Source organism: Myzus persicae, unplaced genomic scaffold (assembly GCF_001856785.1).
Source record: "Myzus persicae strain clone G006 unplaced genomic scaffold, MPER_G0061.0, whole genome shotgun sequence".
NCBI lineage: Eukaryota > Metazoa > Arthropoda > Insecta > Hemiptera > Aphididae > Myzus > Myzus persicae.
In genome coordinates, this window is record NW_019103850.1 from 99,894 (window position 1) to 113,045 (window position 13,152).

A 13,152-nucleotide genomic window follows, 5' to 3' on the forward strand; every position below is an offset into this window, starting at 1 on the left:
CTATGTAGATTGTAGATATTAACCAACCGCAGGCGGCTGGTATTTCTCTGATATTGCTTCATATTAAATATTTCAATGAACAAAATATTATCCCAATCTAACGCATTACACGATTTCGGTAAAAATACTTTAGATTTCATCGAGACGAGAAATATTGATAAAATTGCAATTTATAAAAATAAATACGTTATCGGTTATCATGCATGTTCAATAACTAACGTCGATTAAGGTACTTAAGACGGTTTCTATAACAGTGAATGAAAATAAAGACAACTCAACGAAATATCTCTGAGTATAATAATAATTTATATAAAAAATGCATATTACTAATAAGCAATAGCGGTACGTAAAGGTACATCGAACAGTAAATGAAAATGCACACATCGGGTCACATGCACACAACATAGACTATAATCTCCCACTCTTATTCATAATTAATTAAATTAGCGACGACGTGTTTATCAAAATAATGTATTATGTTATGTGATTACCTGAATGCCTGGCGAGAAATAAATAAAAGCCAGAATACACCGTAGACCAACAGGAGCCTTGTGGCATATTACAATCAGTTTCGTTTTCGATTCGCTCTACCATCGTCGATTTTCGAAATCTTGTCGTGTGGGTTCTGACTTAGGTTTCTCAGCGTCCTTTTCGACGTTCAGGAATCTAGTCCCGTGATAGTAAGAACGTGTTCTAACATCGCTTCAGACGTAATTACATCGTTAACGACAAACACGCGAACCTTACGCACTACATCACTGTACATATGCCACTGATTGTTTTTGAGAACGGAAACACTATGTTATTATATATTATATAGTATACGAATGAGTATAATACTGCAATTCCGGTGTAGTAAAATCGACACAAAGTTTTTTTTAAACGCACTACTCACAGAAAACGGTATGGCTTAACAAAATTAAAAAAAAATTAAACGTTAGGATAATATAATTTGCTCACTGTAGATTAAAACGAAAAGTAAGTTGAAAAATGGTTATAAAAAAACCCAAATAAAAGAAAATTTTTGCGTTTTACTATTCAATAAAAAAAAACACACTGAATCACGGGCGGAGACCACTGGCACACTTCTTCCGCAAAAACGTACGTTTTCAAGAATAACTCGTTTCGCTCGCACCACGAACTTACCGAATCGGGGTTTTCACTCGGGCGTGAGGTGATAACGACAGAACCCAAATAAACCCGATTACGATACACGTCATGTTTTTAATATGATTATTATACCACACAGAAAGTGTTACCGGCGCACGTGGGTGTGTGTGATAATAAATTTTTAATAAATGAATAGGTAAATAAATATAATAATAATATCGTACTCGACACCTGAACCAGATAAGATTACGCGGACAGAGAGAGACGACGAACGGCCGACCGAGCAACGAACCTTCGACTGACGTGCGTGCGTGTGTGTGTAGTCGTGTGTACAGGAGGGACGGTGCCGCCGCCGCCGACGCCGGGCCAACCGGCTCACGACCGCCGACGACCGTGCCCGAACCGGATACGCGCCGCCGGGCCATGCCTCGTTTTTACTACCCGCACGCCACCGCGCCGGTGGTTATGATATTATTACACTATTATACGCGAGCACATAAATCAACCCTTCGGGAATGTGCGAATCACCGGTAAATTATTATTATTATTATTATTATTCAAATATCTTACATAACATAAATTGTATAATCAGATTTGTATGGAATATATACAGTACACAGCCCCGGGACTGTTTACTGTCGACAACAACGAGCAGAGTGTGAAATTATGTCAGAGCACCATAATATGTTTTAATAATATCGTAGCCCTAAGTTTTATTTGTTTTGATGGTAATAATATCGTACTTATACGGTACAATACAGTGTACATTAAATTGAATACTGTGTTGTAGATTTACCAAGAAAATAGTGTAGGTTAGTATGGTTTTGATTTTTAATGAATTGCTTTTTGTAGTCTAAAAACTTGAAAAAAAAACAACTTTATTCTTAGTTAAATTTCTTCAATATATATTTTTAGAACGTTTATTTTGGATGATTAGATGATTACATTTGTGCGGAGTGTGGTGGATAAACGAAATAAATCTTTGCATATAATGTACATAATTATATTCCACTTAAAGTGAATAAAAAACAAATACACTAAATATATAATAATAGTAATATATAATAATATATAATATATATTAGGTATAATTTAAAACAAAAGTAACTCGTTAAGTTGAAAGTTAAAAAAAAATGTAACTCGTAAGTCATTAGGAAACTCAATTAAAATCGACTTAACTTTTTAACTGGTTAATGTCACCGCACAGTGTATACCTACTTAAGTCAGTATAATCTATAAGAACAAAGTTTGTAGAATATAATATTATGATAACAAATCGTTTGGTATCGTAGATATAGAGGCGCACGCGCGACCAGTAAACGACGATTAGTCGTATTGAGTTTTACTAAAGTATAATTAATAACCGTTGTCATTACATGTACGATAAAATTAAAATAGTATTATATATGTTTTAATCAATTTATTATACGTACACGAAAAAAAATAAAAACACGAAACGGCACTAAAGAAAACGTGTAAAAATTAAATACGGAATTCGATTACAATCGCCGGCCGACGGCCTGGCGCGGCGGCAAACGATTAACTTGTTTAGACCAGCAATGACGAGATAATCCTCGATAAACGTTATTTAAGTAGTTATTACTACTCACTAGGATGGGTGACCGTCTAGGATTTTTATCTGATACTGTGCCTCCTACATCGTACGTCCGTACGATATTAACAATATTATACCATATTAACCGATTATTTCAATTCACTATTTACAGTTGATAAATATTAATTAAGCAGATGTTTCAAATTGGTAATTATTATTAATATAGTTGAAAAAAGCTTATACAATTATGGGTAAGTACACAAATTATCGACTTTCGTGTGTCAAATATTTAATGTATTTATATTTTTATTTTTATTGTAAACTCCTACAAGTTACAACAATTAATAATACTTAAAAAATACTTAAGCGATGATTATCTCAACTATACGCAAACAAATTATAAAGTAAACAATTTTTTTTTTGTATGAGTAATAAAGATTTTTCTAAAATTTTGATTTTAAGATTAAATATTTTTTTAATAATTAATAAATTGAATAAAATCACCTCTTTTGTCGGCATCCATATGTTTTAAATTAATGAACAGTTCAATCTCTAACACTTCAATATCACACATTATACTTAAAATAAACGTCAGAGAATCACGAGAAATAATACGAATCATATAGAAAGAAACATCCGTAACTGTTGTTAATCGGAAACTGAACTGATATCTGTTTTTTAAGAATTTTCCCAAATGTCCTGCGCATTTTGACTTCCCACCACACACGATTTATATGATTCAATAGAAGAAGAAAAAAATGAACAAATATGCGACCCAAGACCTCGACTATAGTTTGTGGGTTTTGTAAAAAAACTTCCTTCACAGCTTGACCACCACATTCATCCCTAATGACATGCGGTATATACCTATATACCTATACCAGCGATGTGACTGTTTGCAAATAATATCTTATGTAATAATATTTATCAGTCTATTATAATGATTCCAGGACTTCAGCACGTAAAAAGAAAAACTAAATACTGAACACAGTGGTGATGCAATTGAAAATAAATAATCCCATTTGGCCGGAATATACGATCGAATGTCCAAATTATTGAAAAAGAAGTCAACAACAATAACAATAGATTATTTACTATATAGTGTACAAATGTTGTAATACCACATAAAAAAAGGTTAAAAAAAGGTAGTTTATCCCACAATAAAATGTCATCATTTTCTCTGTTAGGCCACAAAAATTACCCACGGAGGTATTTATATGACACTTTAAAAATAATCCAAACATATCTCTATTGTCAATACTATAATACAAAAAGCATTTTGCACCCACTCACAATATATGTATGGTCAAATTAAAAAATCCTACTGTTATATACTTACTATATTGACAATAATAAGAAGTGGAAATGCTTCTTAGCATTATTGTTAATATTTTTTTGTGCTCAAGCCCCATGTCAATAATACCGTTTCGTGTCCACGATCTAATGATCCGAACACAGCATCTGCTTTTATTTCTATCGTCTGGACACGCATCGAATGAAATTGGACTATTATACAAATCTCGTCCACACGGCAATATTATTAAATACCAGTGTTCACTCTAGTGAGTAGTTTCATCGATTATTATGCCTGCAGTCTCGTATAATATTATGGTACTCGTTTATAATAAGGCACCATGTGTGATTATTGAAACATAACGAAATTTCATGTATGAGCGAACTCGTGGTTAAAGCCAAAGCAAATTAATATTACTGACTCATGGAAGCACGATCGTACGTGTATATAATATTTTATCAAATTCAATCGTTTTATCATAATATACTCGTGATTAATATATAATATAATTATTTAATACCCAATACCAATGTTTACAGTTTATTATATATATTTTCTGTTAAGGTTGTACAATGTAATTAATTTGCTTTTTAAAACAATAATTACATATGTGCATATATGTAAGTAAATATATTGTACTCACAGCTATATATATTTATACAACAAGAAAAATTAATGTTTATTGTGATTTTTAGTAATCCATAACATTATTTTAGAACACCAACAATATTCAATTTAAACAGCGTATACGCTTAAATACAGGAAAACGATCTGTAGCATTGGAAAATATACAATGATGAAATCAATATTCAACAACATGGTTGAAACAACTGCGGTTAAGACAATTACGAGTATGCGGCTAAACGAAATTTATTTTTAAAAAAACATTACACTTGCTATCAGCAACATCTCGCTGCCAATGGTTGTTGAATAACACAAATCTGAAATTTTTAAGTGTCACGTTTTGTTTCGGTAGGTGTACAGCGACAACATAGTATAGTTCAACGAATATATGATCGAGTGTATGAGTAACTCTGTACAATGATTGCAATGACAAATATAATATATATATACGCGTATGGCAATTAATAACTGTATAAATGTAATTTAGTTTTACGAGCTCCCACGTTAACAGCGTATAGAATCCACGTGTCCGAATTGCGACACTCATAATAATATACTTGTGTCACATAGACCTTGTTAAATTGATAATTTCCGGAGAGAGGAAGAAGTTTATGCGCCACTTGTGTACGTCTCGGAGCGACTTTACTGAGTACTCGATAAGCATTGGTTATTGAATAAGTATAGATGTCAACAACGTTAATAACGTTAATACTACAATATATCAATAATTCAATTCAACTAAAGCTGACAAGTCAGCGGCGCACTACATAGAATAATATATTGTTATACATTTAAACAAGATTATAGCAGCGTTATGGAGGTTACGATCATTACCTATATGCCGACTCAATGTGGAAGACTGGAGGGCCGGCGGCACGGCGGTGGCTCTACACAAACGACCGTTTTACTATTATTATTTTCTATGGCTGCTTTCGATTAACGCGCCTGCAGCAGGTAAGTCACGTAAAAGGGTCGATTTCGTTGTGTAGATGTACAGTATACACGCATAATGTGCAATCGAAACACATTCGATTCGTTCGTACCTTTTATACGTATAACATTAACCACGCGTGTAAGAACGAAACAATATCGATATATTATGCATAGGATTATTTAAAAATATATTAAAATAGGTTAGATTTGTACGAAATAAGGTCCTCAATGTGTAATATATACACACACATATGTATATAAAATATATATATAGTTACCTCTTATATAAATACTCGTCGCCACAATTTTGAGACGTTTTATTCGTGTGCCCGTCTAGACGCGACGCGCGCTTTGCTATTATTGATACCGTTCCAAATTCGTCTGCGTTACGAAACTCTGAATTGTTTATGGGCCGTATTATGCGATATTTTATGAGAGTTCGCCTAGAGGACTAACCTTACCCAACGGAAAACGGCTCACGATTCGGGAGGCATTGGCGCCATCCGAACGACTGTAGACTTACATTTATGTATAATACGGGGAAAACTTTAGCGGACGAGACGATCGCGCGAGGGGAGAGGCTGCAGGATGGAAAAAAAGAAAAGGAAAAGAAATAGTCTCCGAAAATGTATACGGTTTTATTGCTTTAGCTAGCTTTTAACAATACATCGGCACGGCTTTCATATATTTACAGTAAGTAAACGATTTCGGACCGGAGCTGTGCGGGACGGAACCAAAAGTGAAGCTATGGGGAGGGAGGCGTAAACCGTACTTATCCCGTGAAATATTATGTTGAAAAATTGAAGGAAAAAGTGATATAAAGTAATAATTATTGTTATTTATATTTTATAAATATTATCATCGAAATATCTCTGTAACATATACACATAACGCAATGTGCCTTAAAAGCGCAAATATATAGAGATTTTTTAAGCATACTCACCCCCATTTTTCACTTTAATAGTACATTTATTTAAATTCAAATTTTTATAATTTTTTAAGTATACCTAAAGACCATATTTTCAAATTTCTGATATTTTTGGTACTACTTATTAATACTTATGGAGTGTCCTATCATAGAACAGTATCTTATGGCAGTACAAACATCTATTTTTTAAATTAGAACCCCCACCTCTTTTACTGCAGTTTATTAAGTCGTTGATTTTCTCGAAAATGTTGATGTATCTTAATCGAAATAAATTCTTATCAGTAGTTTCTGAGTTATTAAAATGTTTATACTAATAAGGATAATAATTCTTAAAAATGGTTTTATAAAAATAAAAACTGTATTATGTAAAATTAGATTTAGTATTTTTTATACTTGGATCATTTTCACAAATTATTTGTACTGATAAATCAATAGTAATAACTAACTTTTTTAAACTGTCTAAGCTCCCTCCACTTAACTTATTACTATAAACATATTTTTCTTAGTACACAAAGTTATAGAACTCAAAAACTACTTACTTAAATTTTGAATTAGATTCAGAAGAATTCTTAAAAAAAAATTATATGCTTAATAATTCAAAGTGAATACGAAGGGAGGGAGTTTCTATTTGAAGAATAGAAGTTTGTATTGTCACAGAATCATCCTTAAGAGAGCGCTGCATAACAATTTGTTGTTTCCATTTAACAAATTCGTTATAGAAAATTTGGGCTCAGCAAATTACGTTTAGCTCTGTTAGTTTAAAAATTAGAGTTAATCGACCTATAATAAAACTTAATGGCAAGAACATTATCTGTGTTCATGGGAGGGTTTTTTTATGATTGTTCAGTTCTTAAGTGAATTATGAGCATTTTTAATTTACGCTATTTTATATACGCGTAACTTGCTTAAAAATTGAACTATCGTAAAAAACTCATATTTAAACCCAGATAATGTTCTTACCATCGAGTTTCATAATAGGTCGATAGGTAATAGATTTAATTTTTAAACTAAGTGATACAAAAAATCTCAAGAATTCAAAAATAATGTCTGCAATCGTATTTAAAAATTCAAAAAACGGAATTTGAATGTATACGTATATGCATAATCTAAGCATAAAAACAGGGTAAGCGTGCTTAAACAATCATCCTGTATATTGTTTGGATACACACGCTCAATGTTAACGTATATTACCAGATAACTATTTAATATTATCAGTTATTCCGTTACTACATATACTGCATGCGTATACTAGTTGCAATTATAACTTTGGAGAGATCTCTATGGAGAAGTTAAAACTGTGATGACCATATAGGTTTACAACGTTGTTCCCAATAAACCAGATGCCAAAAAGTAATTATAAACGTTTAAAATCCTACAAACAAGGACGGAAAAATTTTTATATTCATTTTTGAGAAAAAGTTTTAAAATAAACTATAATAAATATACAGAACGGTTAGGCGCCATTAAACTTGCTTTCATACTATAAGGCGCATCGAATAGGCAATATTATTGATTCGTTGCATGCTATTTGATACACGATACTATAATGGTTCTTCACTAGATATCAAGTAAAACATATCTCGTAAATAATACATGTATGTAAACCTTGCAGTGTACGACGAAAATTCATACTTGTAATAGGCTTGTGTATACATAATAAAGTATATTGTGAAAACAAATTATAGCTATAATGACATTCAAAACAAATATAAATACTGCAGCATCAGTATATTTGATTTTATTCAGATATTTCATTAAGATTTGAGATTTCTAGAATATATTTCTAGAATAAATTATTCTTTGAAAAAAATACCTACTGTTTAACTTAAGAACTCGCCGTTCTTAAATAGTGACATATTTAAATAGGATTCATATAATACTGAACCTGAAACGTACTCAGTGAGAAAGAAGGTGAAAAAAGCATTCACATAATAACTTTTAACTTATATCACAAATAATAATATTTCAATCAAAACGGTTTTGTTTAATTTTATAACAATAGAATTGCTAGATTTACTCTTACACGAACATAAAAAAAAATTGAACGCATATACCTAATAATTGTTTCTCAGGATTTTATTTAATGATTAGGTACTTAATTAATTCAATATTGAGTATACACGTATAAACTATAGAAGACAGTACTAATGTAGTTAAATATTTGAATGGTGTTTGCTTGCTTGTACTAAGTCACTAAGACTCATTAAAGTCAATAAATACTTTAAACTATAAATGTATACATTTATTGATCGATACTTTAAAAATTAGACTAATTAGATAAATAGTATACAACTTCATATTGAATAATATTATGATTCACGATTTAATACAAAAAATGTTACAATTTTCTATTTCATGCACAGGCATATAAATGGTATTTGTTTGTAGGTTTGTGAAACATTGAATAAAGCTCAGCATACTATGTTCCTTTTACACATACAGGCGTACTTTCTGTAAGTACCTATAAAGTCTTTTTAATGAAAGGATACATTTCTCACCCCCCTTCCCATCTCTAGGATATATTTTTTTAAACATAAATATCAATAATTTATGTGTACCTATTATCTTAAGTTTGGATACCCCCCCCCCCAGGACATTTCTTTAGGAAAGCAACTCAGACTCAATAATTATTAGATATTTATTATATCATGAACACGTCCTAGTCTTCTACACGAATATCTTCTAACTATGAATTACAGCGAATATACATCAAAAATCCATTCTTTATGGCCATAATATGAATAGATATAAAATTTAAGAAAAAAAAGGTTTTATTACTATAATATTATGTTGTATAAAATGCATATTTCAATAATTTCCAGTACGCGACTCGACAAATGTTTACCGGGGGAAAAAAATATCTGTTTTCCAGGGCATTAACATTATATTATGTTGTACATAGTACATATAATATAATATACATATATAAAATGTATATACAATAATATGAATATTTTTTGAAACCATTAGTAAACAAATAAAATGTGATTCAATTTTTATTGCGTCCCGTTTTGCTGCCAATGGCATAGTCATGAGTCATGACTGGATAACATTAAGTCTTTCAGACGTCTGGAAAACAACAGTACACGAACCAATGACTCTTTGGGAAAACAGCGATTTCCTTATTATGCCTTTTTATCGATATTATATATATATATATACATAAAACACATGAAGACGCGTTTATAAAACGATGTATTTGGCACGCGATCCCAGCAATACAGAGCCCCAATATATTAAAAACATGATATGTACGTGTATAATGCATATATTATTATCAGGCAAACGTCCCATGTACGTCAAATTATCCTATAATATCATTCATTTTATTTCACTTTCTCTTGATATACAGTCTCGACATGCATCGTAAAACGCAATGCAGATATATAACGCACGAGGCGCATGAACGCGAGAGAGAAAACACATACCCCTAAGCACTATTATACGCGTATAAATATACAACCATCATGTTGACTGTGCAGCGTAAAGCGCGGTGTTTGTTCCATTGAACCGGTTTCCACCTTAGGGGTATGCCGTATGCATACAAGTTATACATATATATATATAAATAACGAGGCGTTTAACCCCGTTTTCCGTCCCTTGCGAGCAGAGATATACGCGTATGTTTCCAGAAATAAATTGTTCAATTTATATACGTCCCGCGGGTAAAGCAACTTCATTTTTTCTCCCGGTACGCGCTCCCCTATTAAAAAGTCCGTTCTTTTTCGCACCGTAATTTATAGCGAGCGTCACAAACTAATTCTATTCCCCGGACGAGAGAAAAGACACCCTTTTCCACGAGATAACGAACTAGCAACGGGAAAGACGACAAACGCGCGAAGGCGTTACAAATTCGTTTTTTTTACATTTCGTTCGACGGATATCTATTACCCTATACGAACATATACACTACGCTTCACCATACTATCCACGTATAATTATTTAATACGTCTACTAGGTACACCCGGCGTTGTTCATATACACGATAAAACGATTTTTTACACTAACATAATATATCCACGGTACAAATCGGTTAACGAAATATCTGCATCATCAGCACACACACTTATTGCACGTGTATGTTTGTGAAATTACTCAGAGATGTAATATACTTATAGGTAGGTTATATCACAAACAATAATAGAACTGCGCACAGCACCACCGACCTACTGCAGCAATGTGCATCGCACCGGACTGCAGGCTCGAGCCACGACGACCTTTCGAGACAGTTTATTATTATACTGTTACACCTCATCCACAGTTCATTACCACAACTCTTGGTAATGAAGCTATTACATATACATAATATATAATACACTATATTATAAGACGTGTGCCTGTGCGCAAATGGGTGGTGGGAGGGGTGAGGAGTTCAACTGTGCCATATGGCCATCGACGCGCACAGGAAGAGGAAAGACAGAGAGTGTATAGGTAACCACGGTACGCATGTATATATGATATATTATATAAGGGGGTTGTTGTCGTCGTCGTCGTCATCGTCGCCGCCGTCGTCGTCATCGTCGCCGCCGTCGTCGTCATCGTGTGTCGGGGGCGAGCGCGCGCGCGCCCCGTACGGGAATCTGCACGCGTCGAGGACCTGTGCAGCGCTCTGCTCCACATCTGCCGCGTCGACGAGAGCGAGAGACGACGGAACCGAGAGAGAGAGAGAGAGAGAGAGAGAGTGAGCGAGAGAGAGGGTGTGACGGACGAGAGAGGTCGCATCTGCCCCTGGCCGCCGCGTGTGCCGGCGTTTCTATATTTAAAGAATATATATGCGCTGCACGCGGAGCACGGCGGAACACGTGTCCCAGCATCCTGTTACCGGCCCAGACACCTCAGCTTGCCCCCATTTGTCCTGCGGCAACAGCCCCGTTAGCGCCGCGATCGCGGCATTCAATTAGTAACGATACAAGGAAAAAAACCGAACGAACAAAAAACAAATATATAGGTCGTCTCCTCTCCTCCTCTCATTAACACGCGTTGACCTTTCAACATTTTTTTCTCGGTTTTTTTTTCTCTCATAAACGTAGTATAGTCCCGAGACGGGCAGTTATTGTTCGCGGTATACCTATGTGGGAATATTATATGACTTTTATAGTCATATTATATACGGCGATTTTCGATACGCGTACAGACTGTTTGTCCGCGCAGACGGACAGCACATAATATATTTTATATTGTGCGATGAAGGTATATAAATATATAATATAATATTTTGTACTTATAGTTATATAATATTATTTATTAATATTATACGAATATGCGTACGGCTCAATGGACACGGCGTGCGGCCGACGTAACACGATCTCCCTCGCGCCCGGCTGAATAGAACATACGTATACATATTATTATTATTATTATTATTATTATATAAATACAAATAAACGGCGCGCGTATGGTGCAGGGCGGACGGACTACGGACCGACGGACCACGGACGCCCGGCCGCGCAGCCGCACAGGTATACATAAATATATAATATTATATACCCGGCGACGGATCTAGACCTTTAAAAACACACACACACACACACAAGGAGAAGAGAACGGGTGTTTTGGATAAAATATAAAATAAAATACATATACATGATATATATATCGAAAGCAAAAGCACCCGGTGCTGGCGGTATCAGGTTGCAGCGGTCGTGTGCCATTTGGTGTCTCGGCATCTCTCTTGTCTCACATCTGTCCGCCGTTATTGTGGCACGTACCTTAACGGTATGGTTCAACCCTTCGGGTCCACATATATACAACATATAGGTGTACACAATACCGACGAAATTTACCGAGCCCGAGCGCGCTCGCACTCTCTTGTGTTATAAGTACAGTATTCATTATCCATATAATATATTATACAAATAATAATAATAATATTTTTTCGAATAGACATACGCGAGCATAATACCGTACGTGTTCAATTTCAGTCGCTTGTCTACAACACATAATATTATATATTGTACATGTATACATAGGTACAGTCCTTTACACCTTACCTATCCCTATACCCAAGCACCTATCCTACACGTTATACACGCCTACGCGTATCATGGGGTGGGATTATTGTATATGTTTAACCAATACTCTGGTGGAAGTACACATGCAAGTTCGCATACAAGTTGCACGTTTCTTATACAGTTTAAGTATAACATAAAAATTGTACACACGTCGCAATATATACGTAACGGCACAATATAATATATTATATTCGTATAACATATATATACAGCGCTGCACGGTCTGTTGCGAGTATATATTATGTTTGCAAGGAGGATGTGTGTATGTGGAGTACCTATGTGTGCGCGTAGAATAATCGCCGGGGGTTGTTGGTATACACAGCAACACGTGGCTTACGGTGGCGGCGACGGCGGCCTGTTTAGCCACCACCATCTGCCCGTCAGATTGTTGCAAACTCCCTTTTAACAAGTTTTAATTTAATTCCTCCCACAACGTTCGCTCTTACCTATATGTACGCGATAGAGTGAACGCGCGCCCGCGCAGGGTACTTAGCAGGGTCCTCGGCGGCGGGGGCGGGGGACGCGAGCCGTCTGCTCTTCCGATGGCTGCTGCTACTGTGACGGACGCGCGCGCCGCGAGTTTGCCAAATGTTACTTGATCGGGTTCCCGTGTTTGCGCTCCGCTCAGCACGGGCCCTTCTGTTTGGGGTGGTGTTTTTTTTCTTTCCTTATTTTCTCGTAAACAACTACTGAAAAT

At 34.8% G+C, this 13,152-nt stretch overlaps 1 protein-coding gene across 2 annotated transcripts in view; it reads right to left on the minus strand.

Moving 5' to 3' along the window:
* The window catches only part of LOC111035440 (pro-neuregulin-3, membrane-bound isoform-like), a 68,661-nt gene that overhangs the window by 41,982 nt on the left and 13,527 nt on the right, over nucleotides 1-13,152 (minus strand). Inside the window, exon 1 of one of the 2 annotated variants that reach the window (XM_022317057.1) lies at nucleotides 492-1,434. The exons of the other annotated variant lie outside the window; for it this stretch is intronic. Within the exon in view, the coding sequence (XP_022172749.1) occupies nucleotides 492-594 (103 nt within the window). The 5' untranslated portion in view covers nucleotides 595-1,434. Of the gene's footprint in view, nucleotides 1-491; nucleotides 1,435-13,152 lie in introns of those variants that run through there. 2 annotated transcript variants of the gene reach the window in all.